The sequence below is a fragment of the Saccopteryx bilineata genome, chromosome 3 (genome assembly GCF_036850765.1).
Source record: "Saccopteryx bilineata isolate mSacBil1 chromosome 3, mSacBil1_pri_phased_curated, whole genome shotgun sequence".
Classification (NCBI taxonomy): domain Eukaryota; kingdom Metazoa; phylum Chordata; class Mammalia; order Chiroptera; family Emballonuridae; genus Saccopteryx; species Saccopteryx bilineata.
Genome location: NC_089492.1, coordinates 253,236,038 through 253,262,878, shown reverse-complemented (window position 1 = coordinate 253,262,878; position 26,841 = coordinate 253,236,038). Strand labels below are relative to the sequence as shown.

At 54.6% G+C, this 26,841-nt stretch overlaps 2 protein-coding genes across 3 annotated transcripts in view; one reads left to right on the top strand and one right to left on the bottom strand.

Annotated features, from left to right (window-relative positions):
- The window catches only part of LOC136330031 (selection and upkeep of intraepithelial T-cells protein 7-like), a 92,518-nt gene extending 88,601 nt beyond the window's left edge, over positions 1-3,917 (bottom strand). Inside the window, exons 1-4 of the mRNA XM_066266551.1 lie at positions 3,714-3,917; positions 3,101-3,277; positions 1,935-2,050; positions 862-995 (exon numbers count right to left, since the gene is read on the bottom strand). Of these exons, the coding sequence (XP_066122648.1) occupies positions 862-995; positions 1,935-2,050; positions 3,101-3,277; positions 3,714-3,917 (631 nt within the window). The remainder of the gene's footprint in view (positions 1-861; positions 996-1,934; positions 2,051-3,100; positions 3,278-3,713) is intronic.
- LOC136331178 (sodium/glucose cotransporter 4) lies at positions 780-26,841 on the top strand. Of its 2 annotated transcripts, none has more exons than XM_066269249.1 (15): positions 780-978; positions 4,959-5,179; positions 7,087-7,158; positions 8,123-8,227; positions 8,544-8,708; positions 9,804-9,909; positions 10,731-10,811; positions 11,102-11,307; positions 11,512-11,647; positions 12,498-12,605; positions 14,503-14,653; positions 16,919-17,087; positions 18,547-18,762; positions 21,683-21,842; positions 25,281-26,841. In XM_066269249.1, the coding sequence occupies exons 2-15, from the start codon at positions 5,024-5,026 to the stop codon at positions 25,487-25,489; spliced, it is 2,040 nt and encodes a 679-aa protein (XP_066125346.1). In that variant the 5' UTR covers positions 780-978; positions 4,959-5,023; the 3' UTR covers positions 25,490-26,841. The 2 variants fall into 2 exon arrangements, with proteins under 2 accessions (XP_066125346.1, XP_066125347.1); XM_066269250.1 differs by lacking the exon at positions 780-978 and adding an exon at positions 6,574-6,957 and having other exon boundaries at positions 5,041-5,179.

Below are 26,841 nucleotides of genomic sequence, written 5' to 3'. Positions count from 1 at the left end.
CTTGTCAGTCACAGCTCCAGCTGGGTCCCACTTCCGCCATGACCCTTAGAACTGAAAGGCTGGGGGACCCCCTGTACAGTTTACTTTACAGCACGGTAGATCTCCAAGGTCATTAGGAATGATTCCAGACGTCTCCTTTCACAGATGAGGAAACAGGGACCCCAGCGACCTGGAGACACATGGGTCCGCGCTCAAGGACCACCAGAGTGCCGGGGACAGCACAGCTCTCCTGGCTCCATGGCCGCACCTGCTGCCGCCACCGCCAGGGGCTCAGGTGTTCGCTCGTGGAGTCAGCTCTGGTTCTTCGTAAAAGTGATGCCTGCAGAAAGGACAGCAGCGGCCAGGCACCCTCAGTGCCTGGTGAGCAGAGGGGACTAAATGAGTCTGGGCTGGTTGGACTCGGGGTTCTGTGTCCTCATCATCACCCACCTGCAGCATTTCCTAGATAAGTTGCTGGTCATCATAGGTGTGCACACATGTGAACATGCATGTGGCAGTCACACCTGTGCATGAGCTATGCCCAGCACCAAGCCGTTCTTCTAGGCTGCAGACAATGGCTAAGTTTCCAGTGTCCGCCCCGCCCCTCCTCCTGTCTTGAGAAACCTGTTTGCCCAGGTATGTGGGCACAAGGGCTGCCACAGCAGCTAGCGCTGAGCTGTGGTCTCTATCTGAGCCCTTCAGGGTCCAGGAGAACGCCCAGAACAAGTTCCTTTTCCCCCAGGGACAAGGACAGGTCAAAGGATAAGTGCTGTCCCTCAGAACCCAAGGCCCAGTGGGCTGGAGTGGGAGCACAGTCCCCCCACACCCCTTCCCCCCACACCTCGCCTGGGGGAGGAGCTAGGGCTCCAGCACTGCCCTGACTTGAGCTGTCAGAAGCCAGGCCTGAGCCACACCAGACTGGGGAGCTGCCGCCTGCCCTCAGCCTGAGCCGAGGCTGAGACACGGCCTGGGAGGCCTCGTCCTGGCCAGGCTGCACAGGTAGGGGACACCTGGGTCTGGCAGGGATACGTTTTTAATAACGAGAGTGTGCAACTCTCTCCCTTTCCTTTCCGCCTCTTTCTCCATCCTTGGGTCTCTGTCACCATCTTTCTCAGCCTTATTCTCCTACATAATAATCCTTTCCTCTTGGAATTAAGCTTTCAGCCTGTCCACAGGGAGCCCCCACCCTTCCCCACTGTGTGGATGAGGCTGGGAGCACTCCCGATGCCTTGGCCTTTGGGTGGCTGGGGGAGGGGGTGACACCGTGAAGAAGTGAGTGCCTCTCCTGGCCTCCAGGGACAATGTGGTTTTCTCCTCCAGCAGAGCTCCTCCTCCAGGACCCCTGCAAAAGCACAGCCACCACCTTCCCCAATGCCAGGGAATGGCGCCCCCTGGGGTTGTGCAGTGGGACAGCCTGGCCAGGCCCGGCACCGAGTGTGCTCAGAGTGACCCAGATCAATCACATCGCATTGAACTTGCTTCCAGTTGAGAGGAGCACAGGCAGGTGGCAAAAAATAACAGTGTCATCAGGCCACCCAGTCTGAGAGCTAGAGCAGTGGCTGGAGGAGTGGTGGCTGAGGGCTGGGGTGGCACAAGGTCTCTGCTACCTGAACCCAGACCCCAGTAGGGCTCCTATCCCCAGCCCAGCCAGCTCTGTGCCCACTGGAAGGGGCAAAACAGAGCTGATTTCTCACCTACCACTGGAAGGATACACCTTCCATGTTGTCTCTCCGTAGGCACAGGACTGAGAAGAAAGGGACAGGTGGTCTGACACAGCTTTTAGAGCGACTCAGGCCTGAATTCAAAACCCAAAGGAGGCATAGTTGTGGGATGTCACCAATGAGCCTCAGCCTCCTACAAAATGGGAATAATGAGGCCAACTCATAGTCAGTATCAGAATTGCAATTGTATTTGGGATGTGACCTACACGATAGTCACATGCTGGTAGGCCTTACCCTTCATTGTTCTGGAAGAGGAACTTCTCAGCAGGAGGTTGGTAGAGTGGTTTTTCAGGAAGAACTTGCAAGTAGCCAGAGCTGAACCTGCCCAGGATCTGCCCCGGCCCAGGAGGCTGGAGGACGCAGATGGATGCGGACACAGCACGAGAGGGGTTCCTTCCACATGGAAAACTCCGTGAGGGCCCGTGGGCTCCAGGGCTGAGGCCCACCCTGTCCCATCAGCATTTCATACCTCACGTTCAAGGTCTACCATTAGTGCTCCATCCCCTTAGCCAAAGGCTTTCCACCTGGTTACAAATCAGTCCCTCTGGGATTAGAACAAACCCAGAGGTGCTTCCACTTACAGCTCCGGGAGGGGGGTGAGCAGGTGCAGGCCCAGGAAGTGGAGGGGCGGCACCTTCCAGGGTTGGGGAAACCCAACATGAGGGTCCTATTCCAGCTACTGGCACTGGGTCAGGGCAGGGACCCCAGGGGAGAGGAAGATGCAAAGGTCTGCATGCTTGTAGTTCAGTATGAACAGCCAGAGCCCTCTCCTTCCCTTCTAACTAGTGCCTGTCTCTGCCCGTGCGACTTCCGCAGACCCATCCGACCCCCATGCTGGCCCCAGGAGGGATTCTCCCTAATGCCAGTCTCACTGTGCCCTCTTCTCATCCCCCCACACACACTCCCTCCAAACTCCAAGCTCCAGTCCCACCAAAAAAGCCATTTCCTGAGTACATTATGCCTGTGACACGCCCTGCCAAGTTCACACTGTTCCCTCTGCCAGGAGTTGTGCCTGCCCTGCCCACCACTCACCTTCCCACTCCAACATGGTCTATTAAAAACATTCTCTAGTTTAAGTACTGATTTTGCTTTGGTCTTTACAGACATGAAAATGAATGATATGCTCAGGTCCCTGCCCTTGAGAGGTTCGGGTCTAAGGGAAACACGCCCCAAATGAACGGATGCCTTCAGAGAGATAGATGGGGAGCAGGCAGAGGCTGTGGGTACTCTCCAGGCTAGGCGGTCAGAGAAGGCTGCCCAGTGAGCCCCCTGCCCTCTCAGCCCTGCCATCTTCCTCAAATGGACTTTGTTGCCTCTTTATCTGAGCGCCTCAACTAGGAAGAGAGGGGTGGATGGATGTTGACCTACTATGTGCTGAAGGGCCTGTTCTGTGTGGTTACCTGGCTTCCTGCTGGGCTGGGCCCCACTGCACATGTGATGGTGTCTGCCTCACAGAGCAGGTGCACGCAGGCGCTCACCCAAGGAAAGAACGACAACATGAGGGCCCTTTCGTCTTGGGAGTTCTCCGAGAGGATAACTGAGGCCTCGTTCTTCAATGCCAACACCTGCCTAAAATGCTAGACCATTTGGAGTAAAACTCTTCCGCCTGGATGTCATAACCCGTGCCCCTAAACAGAAAGTCCCCGATGCTCAGACTGTAATGTTACCTCAGTGATGCTGGGTCAGTGCGTTTCAGTCTCAGCTGCTGTTCAAGAACGCCCCTCGTTGAGGTTCAATGGAGCCTAATCTTGTAGGTCTGTTCGCCCCATTTGGCTTGTCTTTTGCGTCCTTCTTTCTGAGTTCCCTGGTTTGATGACGTTGGGTGCACCGTCTGGCCGCCATGGCCGTTCTCCTGCTGTCTCTGGAGGGCCCTGCCGCTCTCAGCCTCCTTCCTGCTGCCATGCTGTTCCTGGTTTGTTGTGAGCTGGGGCTCAGGGTAAACACCAAGGCTCAGGGTGAAGCAACCACAGACAGGCGCTGGGGGTGGGGGTGGGGCTCAGGGCTCCCCGATACAGCCAGGGCTGGGGCTTTGGGCATAGGCTTTGCAATATCTCTTCCATCGATGTCAAAGCCTTTCGTGCTCCCTCCTGGCACTTCCTGGGCTCTGGGTGCTGAGTCGCCGGGTTGGCTGACAGACAGGCATGGCTGCTGAGGGACCACACCTGCTGGTTTAGGGCGTGGTAAACCGCGCAGGGGTCGGAGCTCAGCCACAGGCATCTGTGAGGATGGGGTTGAGGGACAGGGTACATGGGCAGTTGAACACTGAGGGTCAGGGTAGGTCCACCCTTTGGGGGGTCGTAGGAGGAAGTCACTCACTGTCACTGAGAAGCAGGCAGGGCCTAGACCATGCCGACCTAAGACACCAAGTTCAGAGTCACTTAGCAGCCTGCCCACGACGCCCTGCAGGTGACTGGGATGCGCCGGGGACTGGACAGCAGGCCGCCTGGGTCATGGGGAAGACTGTCCTCCCCATGACCCAGGCATGCTGGCTTCTTTTCTGGAGAGCCCATTGTCACAGCTCGGGGCAGGGGCACGGACCGAGGAGAAAGGAATTTTAGCCCCACCCTGGCTGGAATAAACATGTCTCTTCCCGGGCTTCAGTTTCCCGCACTGAAGATAAAGGGAAGGGGACGCCTGGGTGGGTTGGAGATAGCAGCGTGTGAGGGGTGAATGCTTTGCCAGGGTGACTTCTCTCTGGCCTCCTCCCACTGGGCAGGAGCGACATTGGATACTAGCGACCACTAGGAAACCTGGATCAAGGCCCAGCTCTGCCTTTACTTCCCTGTGTGACCCTCGCGTCCCTGGGTCTCAGTTTCCCCTTCACACTAGCAAGAGCTTGACACCTTGACTTCTAAAGTTCTTCCCAGATACAGGGTTCCAAGTCTCTGCTCTTTCCCCCTCCGCCTCCTCCCTGGGGGTGTTGATGTGCGTGTACCTGTGCGTGTACGTGCGCGCGCGCACATGTGTGTGTGTGTGTGTGTGAGTGTGTGAGTGTGTGTGTGTGTGAGTGTGTGTGAGTGTGTGTGTGTATGTGTGTGAGTGTGTGAGTGTGTGTGTGAGTGTGTGTGTGTGTGAGTGTGTGTGTGTGTGTGTGTGTGTGTGTGTTTGGTGGTGGCGGCAGGGAAAGGGAGAGACTCCTGCAGAGAGTGAGGGTGGCAGTCAGGAGAAAAGAGTGGACAGGACTTTGCATGCCAGTGGCCAGTGGTGCCCAGAGCTTTCTCAGCAGCTGATGCACTTGGGGCTGTTTAATCATTAAAGGAAAGGAATGAAGCCAGGAGCGCCTCAAAGTCCAGCCTGGAGGTGAGCGACTCCGGCAGACGAGCATGGTGCTGGCAGCGGTGGGGCCTGGAGCGCCGGGAAACGGGGTCAGAACTGCGACAGCTCCGCGCTCGGCACTGGGCCCGGGAGCCAGCCTGCACGCCTACGACATCGGGGTCCTGGTTGTTTACTTCGTCTTCGTCGTCGGCGTGGGGGTCTGGGTGAGTCTCCTCCCGGAGGTTGGGGCCTGGCAGGGGAGGCAGAGGCTCACTCTCATCTCTAGCTGGCTGTGGAGCCAGAGTGGGCAGGGTGGGCAGAAGGAAGGAGGGCCAGGGAAGCACAGGGCTGGGTAAAAGGGCCTTCGTGAATTACCCTCACCAATCCGTGCTTTCCGACACGGGCAGACTGTAGCCCAGAGAGGGGTGTGACTTGCCTGAGGTCACACAGCGAGCCAGAGGCAGGCCAGGCCTGCGCCCCACCTCCTGGACCCCTGTCTCTGTGCACCTGCTGCCCTCGGCCCCACCCGTCCCTGGCCACCCCGAGTTCCCATGCCTCCCTTCCCTCCTCACACTGCCGAGGTCCCCAGCTCTGCGGATGCTGACTCCTGGCCTACCCCACCCTCTGCTCCATAGTGTCTTGGCAAGGAACAGTGCTTTCTAAAGGAGCTGGGGCACCTGTGTTCACGGAAGGGAGCCAGGCGGATCCCAAGGTCCTTCTGTTCTCAATTATTCACTGAAGCCTCCGTGCCAGGGAGCGGGGCCAGGTCAGCGAGCCCTGAGTTCCGATCCCAGCCCCAACACTTAGGGAGGCGCGGCCCTGGGAACATACGAAGCTTCTCTGAACAGTGGGAATAAGGATGACCCTGTGGAGTGGTCACGTCCATTCAGCAACATGACGAAAGCACGCGTCTGGCACAGGGCCCAGCACACAATGGCTGGCTGCTGTTATCACGGAAGTACTCAGGAGAAACACCATCACCTTTAGACTCTGTTGCGAGGGAGACAGTGACAAGAATCCCAACCAGTCACTTACCAGGCTGTGGCAAGGGCAGGAACCCTCCGGACCTTGGTTTCCTCATCTGTAAAGTGGGGAGAACAGCCATGCCTCCCAGGGCTGGTGTGAGGAAGAAGTGGATGAACAGATATTCCCCAGCTCCGGGGACGCGGCCAGCTGTGAGGAGCAGCAGCTCCTGGGGGACTTCGGATGAGTCGCTCCCTGTCTGTGGGCCTCACTGTCCTCATCTATGAAATTAATTCTTTCTGCTCTTCTGGCTCCCCGAAGACTAGAGGTGACACTGGAAAGTTCAAGAGAAGGTTTAAGGAGCACCAGCCTCGCCCCACCCCACACACACACTGATCGCTGCCCAGTGGCTGAGGAATTGCTTTTCCCCGGGGAAGAGAAGCTTCACATCTCCCCACCTCCCTCTCCTATCTCCACACCCAGGCAGACGCCTATTGGCTTCTGCATCTTACTGAGGGCTTTCAATTTATCCTCCCCTCCCCACTGCCCTGCTCCCACCCTGCGCCCCAGAGAAGGTTCTGCAACTCCCCACTCTCCTTCTCCAGAGCAGTCCCCCAAACAGGCCACTAACTGCGCACCCACTTGTGCTGGACAGGGACTGTCCCAGGATCCCGGATAAGCCTCAGTGGTGTGGACTGACTTCAGGACAAGGCAGGAGAAGCCCCCCAGAACAGAGTCATTGCAACACTCTGCCTGGGGCCCGAAGTCCCACCGTCAGAAGTGCAGCCCCTAGTGAGGAGGCCTGCACGGAAGAGGAGCTAGCAGCTCATTTCCTGAAACCAGGCTTGGACGCTCGGACAGAGGGAAGGGCAGGGGCTGCCGTGCACACTGACCATGATCTCGTACGCCTGGGCAGCACTGTGCCCAGGAGGCTTTGTATCCCCCTCAGCTCCTCACTCTCCACACCAGTTCTGGGACACAAGCAGTGAGGCCCAGAGAGAGGCGGTGACCGCCCCCAAGGACACGTAGAGTAAAGATGGTGAAACACCTGCCTCAGCTCTCAACCTCTGCGCCCCCGCAATGCCTGTGCTGAGGGGCGGGGAACCTGGGTGAGGGCAGCAGTGGGGGAGCCTTGGGAAAACCTCACCGCTGGCCACTTCCTTTCCAGTCGTCCATTCGTGCAAGCCGGGGGACCATCGGTGGCTATTTCCTGGCGGGGAGGTCCATGAGCTGGTGGCCGGTGAGTGGACATTCCTCCTTTCCCTTCTCCCACATCCAAGTTCTTGTCTCATCTTCTCCTGCCTGGACAAAGGGAACAGCACCCTAAGTGGGCTTCCTGGCTCTGGGCTCCTTCTCTCAGTCCCAGCGCACCTGCTGCCTGAGCAAACGTACACCTTGGACAAGCATCCACCGGACACCTTCTAACGGGCTGCAGGCCGGCCTCACAGAGATGACCCAGGACAGTGCCGTCCCTCAGAAGCCGAGCTGAGCTGGGCAGATAGACTCGTGAACAACGTGATCACGGCTGAGCTAGAGGGGAGCAGAGGGGCCTGTGAGCGCTCGCAGAAAGCCTCCGGCCTCCAGACAGTGCAAGTGGGATTAGCAAAGGTTTTCTTGAGAAGGTGACATATCAGTTTAATACTGAAGAGCAGTTAAATGAGAGAAATCCCATACAACCCCAAGGAGTCGATTCTGAGACCTTTGGGACCCAGGCTCTCCCATCGGGCCAGCGCTTATTTCTCCCCTCCTCCATCTTAACCCCCTAGGCTCTGCGGGGCTTAGATCTATGGCCTGGTCAGGGCTTTCTCCTCCCTGCGTGGACCCGCTCCCCACGGCTTCCCTTCTTCCCCGCACTGGGTGGCCTGGAGTGAGTGTCCTTATGTTTCCTGACATTAATTCCGTTCTTTGTAAATTGGAAAGGTGAATACTCATCCCTCCAAACCTCTGGGGAGATGAAGTGTATCGGCACACACAAAAGACCCAGCACAGTGCCTGGCATACAGTTGGCACTCGATAAATGAGTCAGTTCCATCCCTCGTTCTCTTTGCTCTCCCCACGGCCCCTCCTCCCTCTGATCTCAGATTTCCTAAGTCCAGGTCCTGCTCTCTCTGCCTCATCCCAGCTCCTGAAGCTTATGGTCCTCACTCCAGATTAATTCAGATTAAAATTGACCCCTGACATTTGACCCCACCTGTGCCTTGCAGATCGGAGCATCTCTGATGTCCAGCAATGTGGGCAGCGGCTTGTTCATCGGCCTGGCTGGGACAGGAGCTGCTGGAGGCCTTGCTGTAGGGGGCTTCGAATGGAACGTAAGGAAGTTGCCCCGGAGGCTTCCCAGGGATACTGGGGGTCTGAACCCACCCCAGCCCAGCTCTGGCCCTAGCCCTGAGAGGAGCCGCATTTGGGCTTGGGGAGGCTGCATGCTGAATGGAGGACCCATTTAACAGATGAGGAAACCAAAGCCTGAGGAGACAGTGGGCCCATCAGAGGTCACACAGGACTGAGATCAGGCCCCAGGTCCCTGGCTCCCTGCTCAGGGCTCTCTGCGTGGCACCAGCCCTCGGTAGCAGACCACCCCTCCATTTGCATCCTGACATGGAAACCTTCCTCTCCCCACTCTCCCAGGCGACCTGGCTGCTTCTGGCCCTCGGCTGGATCTTTGTCCCCGTGTACATTGCAGCCGGCGTTGTCACAATGCCGCAGTACCTGAGGAAGCGATTCGGGGGCCAGAGGATTCAGGTGTACATGTCTGTGCTGTCTCTCATCCTCTACATCTTCACCAAGATTTCGGTGAGAACTCACCCCAGTGTGGCTGTCTTGTTTCTCTGAAAATGCTGAGGATAGGACAGGGCTTGTTGGATAGATGGATGGAAGGGAGGGTGAGAGAAAGAAAGAATAAATCCACATACTTTCAATGCAAGCTCTCCCTCCGCAGTGTGCAATCAGAGATGAATGGCAAATGTTGAGTGAATGACAGTCCCTCGATTCAAAGACCTCATAATAATTGAGAGTTCATTCATTCATCCTTCCAGCAATTGATTCTGCATTTAGTGCCATGCATTAATTGCTTAGAATGTTACAGTTAAAAAAAAGTCCTTATTCCTTCTCTATTGACCTAACCCTAGAAAGCAAACCTACGTCACATGATTCTCCCCAAGGGCCAGCCCTGGGACTGGAACTAAAGTTGGGGTCCTATGACTAGTCTCGGTCTCCTGCCACGCCACCATGTTCATGACATGGTAATGGGTTCATGACAGCCATAGGATGGGGTCGGCAAGCACGCACTGAAGGGAGCAGACGCATTCAGGTCCAGGATTGGATAAAACTACACACCATCTTATTCCACCAGCGCTTATAAACAAGCTAAGCCAGCTCAGGCAAAGGATGCAGTCCTACCTCCTCTAATAAATATAAACACGGGCGATATTCAGAACCTCAGTTTCCCTGCACCAGGGCTCCTGCCCCTCAGGTCAGCCCTGAGCCCATTGGGCAGCTGAGCAGGCCTCTGCCCTGTCAGCGAGCAGGTGGGGACCCTCTGGGATCCCAGTCTCCTCCCAAGAGGCCTCTTCCCTGACACCAGCTCCCTGCTTCACTTCCTCCGTCTCTCACTGCACCGCCCACCACCACCCTTCTCGGCTAATGGCTGTCCTCACGGTGCCACCAGGTGTCTTTGTTCTCAGTCTCTGAGTTCCAATGGGTACTTTTTTGCTTTAAAATATCCACGGCTGCTCAGCATTGGCAAGGTCACATCCATCCTCCCGGGCACGGCACTTAAGGCTTGTCCTTGTCACGTGATGAGAGCTGACAGCCGCTGCTGTTGCTGAGGAGGCAGGTGACACCCCCTGTGGGCCACACCGGGTGACTTCCTGGCCCGGGTCTCTGCAGACTGACATCTTCTCTGGAGCCCTCTTCATCCAGATGGCCTTGGGCTGGAACCTCTACCTGTCCACAGTGATCTTGCTGGTGGTGACGGCCGTCTACACCATCGCAGGTAGGGCCAGGCGGAGGTCGCCTCGGGGTGCAGGCACGGGGATCAGACTCCTAGGGACGGGGCAGGCAGGTGCGGAGGGACGCTGCTGACTGCGGGACAGGCTGGAGGACAGAGACATCCAGGGGCAGGGAGAGAACTGCCCCTCAGAGAGGCTGAGAAACAGGGAGAGCCAGGGACAGAGATGGACAGAGAAGTAGGATCAAAGGAAACAGGAAAAGGCTGAGAGACACAGTGTGACAGAGAAAGGGAGGAACAGGAGGAAACAGCCAGCAGGAGGGAGACAGGAGACACAGAGTACTGAGGAAGACCTGCTGTAGCAGGCACTGTCATCTGGACCAGAGCCACTGGGCTGCTTCCGACAAAAGCCACAAACCCACCTTCCCCTACCGCCTCCAGAGCACCCACTCGGGCCTGGGCATCCTGGGACGTGGGCTCAGGGCAGATGTACCGTTGGCTAAGCTGACCGGGGAGGATGGGGAATTTAAGTGGGCGTTGGGGTGGGGGAGGGGTACTCCTGTTGGAGCTTCCAGCTCCCAGGGGAATAGACTTGGGATCCTGAACACAAGCTGTGGCAGGGCAGCCCCAGGCAGAGGCTGTTGGGGTGGAAAGAGCCGGGCCTAAGCACCCGTGACTGTGACCAGCCTGCACCCTGCAGGGGGACAGAGGGGAGCACGCAGTGCAGGGAAAGGCAGGTGGCCAGAGTCCACCTGCTAAGGGGCCTCCGTGTGTTCTCTGGTCTCCCCAGGGTGGCCACGCACAGGGCGGGCTCCCAGAGAGGAACCTTGCTGGCTGACTGACGAGCCCTCTCCTTGGGTTCCCAGGGGGCCTCACAGCCGTGATCTACACTGATGCTCTGCAGACGATCATCATGGTGGGGGGAGCCCTGGTCCTCATGTTTCTGGGTAAGGAAGAGAACTGAATGCACCCCAACCTTGCCCCTAAGCTCCTCTCTCATCTAGCTTTGGCTGTTACCTCCGTGGTTTGATCAGAACTTCCCAGAACCACAGTCCCCCCAGGCCAGGGGCAGGATTCTCTCCATACCAAACCAGAGGGGCACCACATCCTTCCCGCATTTCCCTGTCCCATCGCAGTTCCAAACCCAGGGGCTCCACCCCGGACTGGGAGCTGGGGGCATGTGACAGGCCCCGTGGGGTCTCCGGGCTGTTTTGCTCACTGCTGTCTCTTCCCACAGGCTTTAAGGAGGTGGGCTGGTACCCAGGCCTGGAGCAGCGGTACAGGCAGGCCGTCCCTAACGTCACAGTCCCCAACACCACCTGTCACCTCCCCCGGCCCGATGCCTTCCACATGCTTCGGGACCCCCTGAGCGGGGACATCCCCTGGCCAGGCCTCATTTTCGGGCTCACGGTGCTGGCTACCTGGTGCTGGTGCACGGACCAGGTGATGCCCCAGCCAGGCTTGGCCCCGCCCACCACCACCGGGCCTAGCTCCCCGCGGGCAAACGGGGCATCTGGATGCACAGAGGGCTGGGACTTGTTCTGGGGCCGCTGCAGGGGCACAGGCAGCGACCATGTCAGAGCTCACGTGTGGCTGAGCTGAGCCTGGCCCGGCCGAAATGCCTCACCTCCACGGGTGACTTTTCAGGTCATTGTGCAGAGGTCTCTGTCCGCCAAGAGTCTGTCCCATGCCAAGGGAGGCTCAGTGCTGGGCGGCTACCTGAAGATGCTGCCCATGTTCTTCATCGTCATGCCGGGCATGATCAGCCGGGCCCTGTACCCAGGTGAGAGCTGGACTCCCTCTGGCGCTGTCGGGCCAGAGCCAGCGGGCGGTGCATAGTTTTCATTAAGAACATTTAGTATGGGGCCCTGGCCAGTGGCTCAGTGGTAGAGTGTCGGCCTGGCGTGCGGGGGACCCGGGTTCGATTCCCGGCCAGGGCACACAGGAGAAGCGCCCATTTGCTTCTCCACCCCTCCCCCTCTCCTTCTTCTCGGTCTCTCTCTTCCCCTCCTGCAGCCGAGGCTCCATTGGAGCAAAGATGGCCCGGGCGCTGGGGATGGCTCCTTGGCCTCTGCCCCAGGCGCTAGAGTGGCTCTGGTCACAATAGGGTGACGCCCCGGAGGGGCAGAGCGTTGCCCCCTGGTGGGCGTGCTGGGTGGATCCCGGTCGGGTGCGTGCATGAGTCTGTCTGACTGTCTATCCCCGTTTCCAGCTTCAGAAAAATGCAAAGGAAAAAAAAAAAAGAACACTTAGTATGTTGGCCAACTTTGTGGGCCAAATATACAACTATTTCAGTGGAAAAATGTGTATCTGGCTGTTATTTTAAAATCCTGCTTCCCTTTACAAGGGGACAACTAGTCGAGGCATTCTTGGTGCCTTCCAAGGATATTGGTCTTTTATCAGGATATAAGGCCTAAAACCTAAACAGGTCTATCAGCTCGGCAGGATAGTCTATGGTAGAGGAATTTAGCAGCGAGAGCTGAATTGTAGCACCCAGACCGCCACCTGCCCCTTGACCCTGTGGCCCAGCCAGAACGACCCATGAACGCTTTCCCATGGGGCCAGAAAGCAAACCCTGGGCCCACCGAGAAGGCACAGGGAGACCGGCTCTAATGCCATCACTGTTTCTGCAGATGAGGTGGGCTGCGTGGACCCTGACATCTGCCAGAGAATCTGCGGGGCCCGAGTGGGATGTTCCAACATCGCCTACCCCAAGCTGGTCATAGCTCTCATGCCCATTGGTGAGTCCTGTGTCCCCCACGCCACTCGTCACTCCTACCTCCCAGCGCCTCCAATCCTCACCACCCAGGTGGGAATGCATTAAAGATGGACATGGATGGGAAGAGGGAATAAAAACATCCACCTCCACAGCCCTCCCAGTGCTTGCACGCATGCGCGCGCGTGCGCGCGCACACACACTCACACACTCACACACTCACAGGCATCCATAAAGCACTGCTCTGTGCCCTGGTCCTGGAGGCACAGGGATAAAGGGCCGGCTCCTGTTCTCAGGTTCCATTAGTCTCCAGGGCACCCAGGCTGGCAGAGGCTCCTATACGATGTGACCAGTGTGAGGACACAGTGGGACTAAGGGAGCCCTAAAGACGCACCTGACCCCCTTTGGAGGAATGTTGGGGATGCTTTCTCAGAGGCGAGGACCCGAGAAACAGCTTAGGCAGACAAAGCTAGAGGGGCATGGGAAATGTCACCCAGGGAGGAGGGGCTGCCTGTGCAAAGGCCCAGGGCTGGGAGAGGCACAAAGTCTGAACTGCAGGCGGCCCCATGTGGGATCATATGCAAGAGGACTGAGGACAACCATCGTGGAGAAGAGGTGATGGCCACGCCTTCACTCTGAGGGCAGCGGAGGCTCTGAGGGTTTTAGGCCACATGCACGATAGGATTTGTGTTTTAGAAGGACCGCTCTGCCTGGAGGGGTCAGCCTCAGGGCAGCAGGGAGATGATTAACAAGGGGCGTGCAGTGGTCCAGGGGAGTGGGCACGGTGGTGTGGACCAGGTCAGTGTCTTCAGAGATGGAGAAAAGATGTTTAGAAGATATTTATAAGGTAGAATTGTCAGGACTTGATAACTGACTGCATTTAAAGGACAAGAAAGACAGAGGGATCCCCAGGGGTCCCCAGGTTTTGGTATACAACACTATGAGGTTGAAGATATAGAAAGAAAGGCAGGTTTAAGGGAAGCCAATGAGTTGATTTATCCCTCACCTCACCCAGTAGAATAAGTAATGAATCAAAGGAATAGTGGTGATGGGGAGGGGAGGCCCAGCTGTGACAGAGACGCCGCAGAGGAGGGTCTAGGATACCCCTGAGGAGTCTGGTATGGAGACCATAAAGATGCTATTAAGCCAAAGTAGAAACAGAAGGCCCCAGAGGAAGATGCTGGCCTAGGTCTGGGGCACGATGAGTCTTCCAGGGTGACACGCAGAGGGAGGTTAAAGATTGGGACTGGGGGAGGGAAGAGGACCCAGGCAGGCCGGGTGGGAAGTCCCCTCCCCAGGCGTGAGCAGTCATTTGGTCATCAGAGTCAGAGGCCCCACGGATCAGTAGGGCCCATCCTCTCTTGCTACAGGAGGAAAAGTCAGCCCCAAAAGAAAAGACTGAGTTCAAAGATCACACGACTGGTTACTTGCAGAACCAGGAAACAAACCGAGGCTTTCCTCTTCCCAGGCCAGGGTGTTGCCTGGCTCAAGTGTCAATAAAAAAGGAAAACCTTGTAAACATTATCAATATAATCATTGACAGTCAGCCTCCTCCCAACCAGGGACCCACTAAGCAAGCGTCTGCAAGTTCTGAAACCCAGACTGAGACGTCAGGGCTGCAGAGAACCATCGAGATCACCGAGCCTCACACCCCTTAATGGTGTAACTGAGGAAACGGGCTCAGGGAGGGCAGATGACTCCCCCAGTCCCCACCGCGGCCGCAGAGCAAGGCAGAGGCAGAGCGAGGGCAGAACCCAGTGTCTTGTCCTGGGTTCCTTATCTGCGTGGGCTGGGAACCTCATCTAGCACCTCCCCTCCCCCCTTTCCACCCCAGACTCCTGCTCTGCTGGGCGCTGCAGCCTCCGCGGCTCCTGGCAGAGCCTCAGGGGACAGTGGTCCACGGAGACGTCCTCTCTCCCCAGGTCTGCGGGGCCTGATGATCGCCGTGATCATGGCCGCCCTCATGAGCTCGCTCACCTCCATCTTCAACAGCAGCAGCACCCTCTTCGCCATTGACGTGTGGCAGCGCTTCCGCCGGAAGGCAACAGAGCAGGAGCTGATGGTGGTGGGCAGGTGCGCGGCCAGCCCTCCCCTGTGTCCCTTCCTGTAGGCGAAGCCCTCTCCCCTCCTCCCTGCCTGGGTAGCCCTGGGCTGATGTGGCTGGGCCTGGGCCAGGACTGGCAGTCAGACCTCCTGGTTCTGGCCGCAACTTCCAACATGACCTCAGGTAAGTCCCTCCCCAGCTCTGGACCACTTCTCCCCCTCAAGAATAAGGAGGGGGATAAAATCTCTTTCCTGTCTATTTAACGTTCTCTTGAAATTGATCAACGGAGATAAATGAGAGGAGCTGACACAGCATTAAAGCCACGCAAGTGGGAAGAACGTTGGCAAGCCACTCACCCTCAGGGTCTTTCAGACCAGCTGTTATCCCAGGATAACAAAAAGGCTATAACTTACTCCACCAATCTCACCCTGAGTGTCCACCTTGCATCATACATTTGTGCTGGGGCCACCGGGACTTCTGTGGCCCTGCCCTGAGGGTGTGCAGAGTTTAATGAGAAAGGCAGAAGCACAGGTAATAAATACAGTGAGGAACCTGCACCGGTGAAGATGTTTACAGGAAGTGTGTCTCCAAAAGATGCAGAGCCTTAAACACCAGGCTAAAGAATTTGAACCTGACCTTGTAGGTACCAGTTTTATGCACTTCAGGTATAATTTAGTGGCTAAAATTTCTTTTTTCTGACTTAGGCTGGGGATTTGTGACTTGCATAAAATTCAAAGGCCCTTTCTGAAATCTTTGCTTCATAATTTAAGGCTCTATAACTCAGGTTTCTGGACTAATACGTCCATTTTCCCCTTTGGGTAGATGGTACTTTTCAGATAACTTGCTCTTTTCCATATCCCTACCTTTGCATACACTGTTCCTTCCACCACGATGCCTTCTGCCCACGGCTGCCTGCCTAGTAGAGTCCCACCACCTGCTCCTGGGCGCACAGGGACCAGAAGGCTCTGAAGGCAGGATAGACTGTGCAAAGAGGCGAGGGTGAGCGGGAGGGAGGCCACTGGGGTGCATTAGTGAGGCCTGAGAGAGAGAAAATGGGAGGAAAAGGAGAGGACAGATGAGCACAGACATTTCTATTTTTTAAATTTATTTATTGATTTTAGAGAGACATTGATTTGTTGCTCCACTTACGCATTTATTGGTTAATTCTTGTAAGTGCCCTGATGAGGGATTGAACCCAAAACCTTAGCATATTGGGATGACACTAACTTAACCAAGCTAGCCAGCCAGTGCTCTTGCAGAAACATTTCTAAAAGACATTTGATACTTACACATTGAACTGCCAAGTTTTAGACACTTATTTCATTAACCAGTGGAGTTTTAGTGCCATCTTCTGGCCATGTACATTATTGCACCCAGCACATTTAAGAAAAAATTTTCAACAACCTGGTCCCACCTGCAACATCTTACATAGAGAGTGTTTTGGAGACCTGTGCCTGAGCTAGTATCAGTTGAGGGGGGGGGGGGCGGTGACATGAAGGTGGAGCCTCTTCTCTGAGCTAAATGGCAATGTGAAGGAGAGGGGCTTAGAGCTGGGGAAGCCTAGAGAAGGGAGAAGTCCTTGAAGTCTGGGGGCTGCCCTGCACAGGGTTTGGGTGAAACGGAGAAGGAAAGGGATCCCAAGCAAAGACCAGAGGCCATTTACTGAGGTAGATGGTGGGGTTAAAGGTACAGATTCCTTCATAACAGGGGTCAGGAACCTATGGCTCGTGAGCCAGATGTGGCTCTTTTGATGGCTGCATCTGGCTTGCAGACAAATCTTTAATAAAAATAATAATAATGTTAAAAATATAAAACATTCTCATGTATTACAATCCATTCATTTCCTACCGCTCATGTTCATGGTTGCGGGTGGCTGGACCCAATCACAGCTGTCCTTCGGGACAACACCAAATTTTTATTGGATAATGCGTAAGGTACACAGGTCGTTGTATGGCTCTCACGGAATTACATTTTAAAATATGTGGTGTTCATGGCTCTTTCAGCCAAAAAGCTTCCCGACCCCTGCTTATAAAGAGCCTGTCGGCTATGTGACCTTGAAGGCATCTACTTAAAACATCCTTTGTCCCTTAGAGTCTAGAATTCTGATATTCTGGGGTTTTAGGAGTCAAAATTTCTAGAATCTTAGTGTTTGGGATTCCAGTCTCCTAATATTCACCGGCTCAGCCACCATGCATTCCTCTCTCTCCACCTTCCTGGTTCCCAAGCATCCCCTCCACCCCACCCACGCCCTGCCACCCTGAGCGCTCCCCACACACCCTGTGCTCTCCTGGCAGGGTGTTTATCGTGTTCCTGGTCATCGTCAGCATCGTCTGGATCCCCATCATCCAAAGCTCCAATAGTGGCCAGCTCTTCGACTACATCCAGTCCGTCACCAGCTACCTGGCCCCGCCCGTCACCGCCCTCTTCCTGCTGGCCATCTTCTGCAAGAGGATCACAGAGCCTGTGAGTAGAGCAGGTCACCACAGGTTCGGGAGGGCTGGTCTGGCCATCACCTGGTCTCTCTCTGTGACCTCGGGCAAACCGGCTGCCCCTCTCCCCACTCATAGCATCAGATGTAGATTCATTCATCCACTCAACAAACATTTATCAATCTTATTATGAAGGTGCTGGGATGCCATGATTGATAAGGTTTATCCAGGTCTGACATCACTGGCCTACCCAGGAGAAAAGAGAATTCAATAAGCAATAAAAAGAAAGAATGTTGGCTGCTAGGAGAGTAAAGAACAGGAACAACTAACCTATGGGATACCTGGGAGGAGGTCAGGGAAGCCTTCCTGGAGGAAGCAACATCTGAGCCAAGACACAACAGATTAATGGGAGAAGGAAGAGTATTATAGACACAAGGAACAGTGTGTGAAAGTCCAAAACAGACCAGAAGAAATCGAGGGTTTGTTTTATCTCTAACACTATAAGGCAAATATATTTATATATATAACAAATAATATGATGAATTAAGTGTATGAAGTGTCATTCATGAAACTGCACTGAAACCTAACTGAAGCCTGGAAGGAGCTCGGGATAGGAGGACTGTAAACTCAGTTACTTATCAGAACACTAGAAGAGGCCCACATCTGCTGGCTCTACCACCGGGAGGGGAGGGACATCATGGACACGACTGCACAGGAGCCACACGAGAGAGTCAGGTCACTGCAAAGGCGATCAGAGGGGCCCCTCTCCCAACGGCCCGCGAAGCAAGGTGGCCGCTGGTGCCTTCTGTTTGCAGAGGTCTGCTCTCCCGCTGGGGATCACGGCACACAGCCAGACTCGGTTGAACTCTGGGTGTTTCTGCTTATTCCAGAGTGTTTGGAATCAGGATTAGCATCTCGATTTTAAAAGCACAAGTCATGTGACTCTTACATACAGAAAACAGGTACAGGTTAGGGTTGAACAGTGCTATTAAAAACATATGGGGTGTAATGGAGCTTTTCTTTTGTTTTTTTAAAAAAAGGGAAAAACGGGGAAAAAATGGAAGCAACCGAAAGGAGATGTTTATACCAATTTCTGATTTATCATCACAGAAAGTTGGAAACAGGGATCCTAGTGTTTCCTACTTATTACAAAATCACATTCCATTTTAGTTGAATGTTAAGCATCTATACTCAGTACTTACTAATTTCTCCTATCATTGCACATGAGAAGAACACTGAGTCAGCGAGGTTCTGGCTTGGAGCCGGGCCACAAATCCCGGTCTCTCTGAATCTAGAGCCCGTGTTCCCTCCAGCACCCCAATCTGCCCACCTTCAAGTTCAGACAAAGCCTCAGCACAAACGGAGAATTCTCTCCAACGAACCTGCAAACACTGTCACCAGCCAGAGGTAGGGATTTAAAGGCAAAGTGGCTTTTAGCTTCCTAGGGCCTCCCGCCTGGATCTCACCGGTGCTGGCCTGCCCTGTCTCCACAGGGAGCCTTCTGGGGCCTCATGTGCGGCCTGGTGGTGGGGCTGCTGCGCATGGTCCTGGAGTTCCTGTACCCAGCCCCCGCCTGTGGGGAGGTGGACCGGAGGCCGGCCGTGCTCAGGGACTTCCACTACCTCTACTTTGCCCTCGTCCTCTGCGGGCTCACTGCCATCGTCATCGTCACTGTCAGCCTCTGTACAACCCCCCTCCCCGAGGAAAAGGCAAGTGGACTGCTTGTGCTCGGTCCCCCATGCCCCCCACCACCGGCTTTACTCCACTGGGTTACGGTCTCGCCTGCTGCCCTACAGATGCCCTGGGGAGCGGGGAGCTTATTGGGTTATTCATTCCCGGCGGAAAGTTAATTCATTCAATTGGAAAATTACTCAGTGAGCACCTACTGTGTGCCAGGCTTTGTGCTGGGGTTACAAAGATGAATGGTCCCTGCCTGTGACTGTCCACAGGGATGCCCACACAAACAGTTGCTCCGCCAAGAGAAAGTGCAGAAGGACCAGCCTCAAAGGGCAGACTGAGCACAGAGGAGAGGCGGTCACCCCTGGGGGCCGGGAAGGGTTCCCTGACAGGGTCACTTTGAGGCGGACCTAGAAGAATGAGCAGGTGGGTGAGTGGCCAAGAAACAGTGTGTGAGAAAAGCAGCGGAGTCTGGCAGAGTGAGAGCTTCGCTGGGGTCCTCAACTCACCTGTGGACGAGCTCGCAGTCCTTGGATGGGGGCCCCGTCTTTTGAAAGCTTTTTCTTTTAGAACAAAATAGCATTCATTTGCTCTGTCTGCCATAACAAGGTACCACTGGCTGAGGGACTTAATCAGTAGGAATTTATTTTCTCACAACTCTGGGGGCTACAGGTCTGAGATCATGGTGTTAGAGCTGTTTCCTCTGAGGCCTCTCTCCTTGGCCTGCAGATGGCCTCCCTGTTCTCTGTCTTCAGTGGTCTTCCCCCTGTGCCTGTCTGTGTCCTAGTCTCCTCTTCTTACAAGGACGCCAGTCATATTGGATTAGGGCCACCGTAAAGACTGCATTTAACCGTAATGACCTCTTTAAATACACTTGTCCAAACACAGTCACATTCTGAAGTACTGGGAGTTAGGTCTTAAACACATGCAGTTGGGAAGGGGGACACAATATAGCCCCTAGCAGAGCCCATGCCTGACGCTGGTCCCTGAAACATCGGGTGGATATCGGTATTGACACCCCTCACCTGTGTGGCACATTAGTTTGCAATACTCTTTACCCTTTGTGTCACTAATTCCTACCAACAAGCCGTTCATTCACAGATGAGCCAAGAGAGACTCACTTCGGAAACAATCTCCCACCACTGCACAAAACTTCCGCTTTCTCCATTGTCTGCTCTCTCACCCACGCTGAAGTGTTTCCCAATCAAATATCCCTGCTGGATCCTGTTCTCCTCTAGTTAATGCCTCCTCACTCCCTGCCCCTCAAAAACAAACTTTGCAAACAGTGGTCTCCACGCCCCACCTCTCGCCCACCTCCCAGCCGCTGCAGTCTGGCTGCTGTTCCACCTCCCACAGCAACTGCTCTCACCACGATCCCCTACGGCCTCTTGTTGCCAAAAGCAGTGGCCCCTTCTCCATCTTAAGTGAATTCTGAGGAGAATCAGATACTGCTGACCGCCTTCTGCATCCCAAAGACTTCTCTCCTGTTCACTTCCATCACATATCTCCCTCCAGGATTTTTTTTCCGTTCTTCTGATCTCTCTTTTGCCTTCATGGGGTTTTTTTCTTCCTGCCCCTTACATATTGTTTCCTAGACACCCCACACTGTCCCTGAGCTATCTTATCCATGGCCATAAATTCAACAACCTTCTGCATAAAGATGAAACTCAATTCTTTATCTTAAGCCAAAACCCCCTTCCCATGACTCAAACCCCAAATCTAACTGCTTCCTCATGACTTAAAGGAACACCACCCATATGCTGCTAGTGATCCTCGGTGGGTATAAAGCAAAGGTTACGGAGAGGTTCTTACAAGCACAGAGCAAGCAGCCCAGGCTCTCCTGACCCCACAGGAGGCTCTGCTAGACCAGGCACAGCGGCATGCCCCGTGGACACTGTCTCAGGAGAGGGCCCCACCCTGCAGCACTGGACACAGGAGGTCGGAGGCAGGACGGGGGGGGGGGGTGTACCTAGTTCAATATGCAGGGGCAGGAGGGGAGCCTTGTTGAGAAGCAGCTCAGGCAGTCATGGTTGGGTCCAACTGATACCAGCCTGGGAATCTGCCGTGTTCTTCTCTCTTGAGCCACCAGAAAGGGAGGCGCAGAAAAGCCACCCGAGCTGTCCAGGTGCTCAGGTTTTGCTTCTCTTCACCTGGACATCTCCACTGGGAGGTCCTGCAGACTCTTTAGGCTCATGATCACATGTGCACATGCACAAGCCACTTCCGTGTGTGTGTGTGTGTGTGTGTATGTGTGTCTGTCTGTCTGTCTTTCTCTCTCACTCACAAATTCCACCCTTCTCCTGCCCACTCTCTCTCTGTGAGGGGCACCACTACCTACCTGATGGCCCAAGGCAGGGACCTGAGCCTGAGACCATGTTTCCACTCCCGACTCCCTCGCCCAGCTCAGCCAGTCACGCAGCCTGCAGATCTCACTCCTCAGCAGTTCCTGTGACTGCTCCCTGCCGGGACCCCCCCACCACCGCATTTCTTGCTTCACTTGCTCAACAGCCCCCAGGCTGGACCCCTTCAGTCCATGCTGAGGATCTTTCTCAATCCAAGGACGGAGCCTCTTCCCTGTGCCTACAGTCTGCAGTGACCGTCCATTGCATTGTTTCTTTAAGAGAAATCACCTCCTCGGTCTGACCTTGGAAGCCCTTAGTCATGGGGTGCCTTCCCCCTGTTGGGCTTTATTCCTCTCTTCGAGCTCCATGAGGTCAGGGGCTGTGCCCAACTTGGGTGTTTCTCAGCACCTGGCTTGCGCTCCCGGAGTGCAGATTTTCAAAAGAAGTGGTGGTCCGGCTCATAGCAGGACCCTGCCTCCCAGCTCTGTGTGGGTTTCAGCACCCTCCCACCCCCCACCCCGGGCTCTGACAGCCTCCCAGCATGGGCCCCTCTTCCTGGACAGCATGACTTCCCTCCAGAGGTAAGTGATAGTGTCTTCCTTCCCTCCAGCTCGCTCGCCTGACGTGGTGGACACGGAACTGCCCCCACACTGAGCTGGAGAAGGAAGCCCACGGGGGCACAGCAGGGACAACGGAGCTGCCACTGGGGGAGCCCCCTGCAGGAGGTGGAGGGGCAGAGAGCTCCGGCCAGGGCCCGGAGCAGCATGCAGGTAGGCTGAGGGTGTGCCGGGGTGCCTATCACAGAGGAGTGATGGGGTCAGACACTAGGTCACAGGTCCCCAGAGACCCCAGATGGGGGTCACTGAGGATGGGGGTCTCTGCAGGAGTCCAGAATATATCCTTGCTCCCTTCCTGCATGGCTATGAAACTATTTGAGGAAAAAGACAAGTAAGGCAAATGGAAGCCAAAATATTGCCCTCGTTACTGGTAAAGTACAGGTGGGAAGTTTTAGTTTATATCCATAGGGAGGTGTACTTTCTAATTCCAAACCCCAGCATTAGACAGAGGGACCCATTATCACCTACCCCTGTGAGCACTGCCAAGGAGGAGGAGGGAGGGACGGGGCCAAGCATGTCCTCTTTATCCTTCCCACATCCACCAGCAGGGAAGTCCCTTCTCCAATCCTGGGTTGAATGAACCTAAGGGTAGAGAATCAAAGGGTGTTACACTAATTGAGTTCCAACCACATGGAAGAAAACATCAGGTATGGCAGAGAAACAGCCCCCCCCCCTTTTATTATTTATTTCCTACTGGGCTTAATGATCTGCCTGGAGTCACACAAAAGCATGGCCATTCTTCACAGGAAGAGAACAGCCATGTGTCCATACAGAACTGTCTGTGTTCATGAGGTTCCTCCAGAGCAACCACCATTTCTCTGAGTATCCCCCAGAGCTGCCGAGGGGCCATATCAACACTGCCCCCTGGAGGTTCTTAAATGTATTACAATAGCACATGGATTAAATGTACTCCAAGACCACATAGGATCTACAGTTGGAAAATTGACATAAGACATAATGTAGCTGTTTTAAACCTAATGCGGTTATAATCTTTCTGCAGTGTGATTAAATAACAGTGTTGAGAAAGTCTGATATAATAACATAGAGATTTCCCAATGTATACAATCCCCAAGGAAAAATTAATGTCAAAATGTTAAATCAGTTTGCAATTTAAAGCCCCCGATCAATTTATCTTGCCCTGGGGAGTTAAAATTGTAATGAAAGTTAAGTCCTCAATGAAGCCGGTGCCTGGGGGGAGTGGGGTGCTTTCAGCGGCTGACCTCTCCCCCTGGACTGGACAGAGCTCCACCAGGGCCTCAAAAAGTGTCTGTTTCGTTCCCAGCCTCTGGTGTGCCCAACTTTTAATAATTCCAGCCAGTTTAAAGCAGAAATAAGGTTACTAAAGCACTGGTTGTTGGACCCACGCGGCTGGCAGCTGCATCCCTCAGCTCCCTCGCCTTTGCCGGGTGCTAGGAGTCCTGTGCTCCCCCGGGGCCTGCAAAGCCTCCCACCTTCCTTGAGGACCTTCACCTTTGCTTAGGGCCCTGACTCTAGAAAAACAGTCACTGGCCTAAAGGTAATGACATCGTAAATTCCAGAATATGAGCTCCACCAATATCTAAGACTCCAAGTTTCTTGACCAATGTACACAGATAAAAGCCAGTGGTCCACTATAAAAAAAATAACAACAACAAAACAAAATAAAATTATCCATCCATAATCTTCTATAAATCCCAGAAAGCACCAACAAAGCTCAACGTCACTACCCTGGTCTAGTCAGCTGCCCCCATTTTGCTTTGCAAAATGTAACTCTGTAGCCCTTTTTTGAGCTTTGTGGTCCATACACCCGACACTGGGGTCTCAAAACTGCTTCTCATCCCAATATTGCAAGGACGAGGACTTGGTCCCTATAACACTGATGGCATAGAAACAGCCCTCTGAGCACTCAGCTCTTTGCAGTTGAGGTGGCTCCTGAGAGAGAGAGCAGAGAGGGAAGAAGCCGTGAAGGTATCTCCCAAAAGGAAGGAGGGAGGCTCAGCTCATCCCCTCCCCACTCAGAGCCCAACCTGGTGCCCCCATGTCAAGGGCAGAGCCTGTTTCTGGAGAAGCAGAGAAATGACTGCTCCCTCTGGGTGGCCTGCTCCCCAGATGGACAAAGGAGGCGCTGAGTCAGCCAAGTTCAGTGGGAGAAGCCCCTCCCACCCACTAGGAGGAGGGAAAGGGCAGGGAGGGGCAAGTGCTGTAATGTGCCAGAGCCCCTTCCCTGCCAAGGGGACATCGGAAACGGGGAAGAAGCACCCACTTCTCAGAAGGCCGCAGGTGGATGAAGTCTCATCTGTGTTGAAATCCGGTTAAAAAGCGAAATGGCAGGATAGTTTTGAGTCCTAAACACAGGAAGTTAAAAAACAAATTTAAGGACAGCAAAGTAGATCCGAAAGAAGTATATTTATCCCAGGTTGCAGATAGGTTTGGGTTTATTGAGTCATTGTTCATCAATAACTACCTAAGTGACTCAAAAGGGCATGCTGGGACCGGCTTGTAAAATGATAACACTTAGGGCAGTCAAAGAGCTGAATTCATATCATTGCTCTTCATGCTGCTCGGAGCCTGTGTGACCTTAAGCAAGTTGTTTCTTCTCTCTTCTCTCTGAGCCTATTTCCTGCTCTGCACAGTGAGGGGGCAGACTCCATGGCACCGGGGTCTTCTCATCCCTGACTCTGTAGTCATGTGGAACTCACCAAGTACCAGGTCCCAAAGCCATTAAGATAAAGCATTTCCAGTGGGTTGTATTCAACCTCAGTGAAACGATTTTTATTTGCATTTTATTTTAATATATTGTTAATCAAAAAAAACTTTGAAAACATTTTTTATTAGCTATTTTAAAGGTAGTTTTTAATGAGTTGTGCTCCCTTTTAACCTCAGAGCGAGCCCCTTCTCCACGCTGGGGAGCCTGTGTCTGCACTGCAGTCTCATGCACGTTCAGACCATTGCCTTCCCCGGAACCTCTCCCCACGGCTCCACCATTCTAACTTTTAAAGTACTGTCAAATCTGCACTCTCATTTAGTGCATAAAACAACCTGCAGAACAGGGCATACTCCATTGACCTGTTTGGAAGGGAGAGACCCTGCAGCTCAGAGAAGTTGAGTGAGTGATTTGCATGTGGCCTCAGTCAGGTGATGGCAGCGCTGGCCCAGAACGCAGCTTCCAGCCCAGGACCCTGCCCACAGCTCCGCGTCACTCTGCCCAGCTCAGTCTGTCCGGCTCAACTGCTGCCTCCTTCCTGAGTGGGCTAATGCTCCCCCACTGCGCCATCACACAGGGGGGCGTGTGATCTGAATTGAGAGGAAGAGCATTATCCTCACCCCTTAAGACACCATCTCCCCCGCACCGCTGCGGTACTTCTCTTCAATGGCTGTCTGGATGCTGGGCCCAGGGACAGAGCTCAGTGTAGAGCCCCAGCTCAGCGCCCATCGGTGGCTGTAGAAAGGGCTGCATTGATTGCTCTGTACCCCCTCCTCTCTGCACACCTCATTCCCTTCTTTGGTTTCTCACCCTCTCTCTCTCTCCCTTGCCCTCTCATTACTCTCCTTTACAACCTTGCCTGTGTCTCCCCTCCTGCATCCCTCCCCCTTCTGACTTTTGTCCCTCAGCCCCTCGCAGATCCTGGGGGAAGCTGCTCTGGGGCTGGTTCTGTGGGCTCCCCGGGGCCTCGGAGCGAGCCCTGAGCCCAGCAGAGAAGGCTGCGCTGGAGCGGAAGCTGACCAGCATTGAGGAGGAGCCGCTCTGGAGACGGGTCTGCAACATCAATGCTGTCCTGCTGCTGGCCATCAACGTCTTCCTCTGGGGCTACTTTGCATGACCGCGCAGATCCGGCTTCAGCTGAGACAGATGGACTCAGCCCCAGCCTGGCCGGCCACGGAGACCCGCGTTCCTCCCACTTTGCTGTCCAAACTGGAGACCGGAGGCTGAGCCTGTGAGAGCGCCTGGGGAGAACCCCAGTGCAGAAATGGAGCCGGCAGAGCACGGAGCCTGCGCAGGGCCGCACAGCAGGGTTCACACCGGTCTCCTGATGCCAGCTCTCTTCCATTGCATTGCCTTACAGCCTACCTCACAGTGCTGTTTCACTTTCCTGGTGAGTCTGCTCAGGAGCAGTTACTCAATGTGTGTCTTGAGGTTAAAAAGTGGAGGATACAAGGAGAGGAATAGCAAGCAAGTTGCTGACGTCCGCGTGCATCGTGGCTCACCCTTCTGCCCCCTGCTCCTTCCCCTGCATCTCCAGTTCCCAGTCCTCAGCTATCTCCAGCAGGCAGCTACCCAGAAGGCCCTTCTTCCACGGCTGGCTCCACGGGGCAGCCCTCAGACCCAGAGGAGAGAGGCACCAGGTGGAATGTAACCATGGTGACCAATGGTGTGTGGGGCAAGGAGCCCTGAGATAAGGCACTCGCCTTGGCACCGCTCACTCTGTCTTCTGGCTCTCACATCCACACGTGTGCAAGTCTCCAAGGCCTTGAGGAGTTGAGAGTCCAGTTGGCGAGACACGAATTGTTAAAATAGGAGGAATGGAGACAAGCTACTCTGTGCTGAATGGTAAGCCCTGATGAGGTCCTGCATGGACAGCTGAGGAGCCTGCAGCTGGGCCTGTGCCTTCGCTCTGAGCCTGCCGGGAGTGGCCTGCCCTGAAAAACACCATGACCCTGCTTGGCTGTCGCTCCTCCCGGAAGCTACCTGATGCCCCAGACTGGGTCAAGGTCCCTCCCACTTCTGCTCCCAAACCCTCCGGGCTTGCTTCTGTGGCAGCTCTGATCTCTGCATTGCGAGGTCTGTCTCCCAGTGAGACTGTGTCCTCCAAGGGGCAGGGATCCAGGACCAAGTGGCAAGTGACTTTGTACCCAGAAAGTAACAGGTGTTTGATGAATGTTGAAATAATTCTCCATGGAGTGGCAGGCTGTGCTTTGAGGCTGACAGGGTTGTGACTTGGGGAGCCAGCTGGTGGGGAGGAATCTCGTCCACTGGAGTTTACACACTGAGTCTCAGGTGTCTAGAATAAAGCCACAGCCCCATCCTCTTGCCAGACACAGATGAGAATGCCCCTCCTTTATCTCTCTCCCTGTCAAGGCTGCACTGAATCGATCCTCTTCAATGCTGCCTTTGACTATCACTTATACTAATCAATCATCAAAATCAAATACAAATAAAATTCTAGTTCTTCGA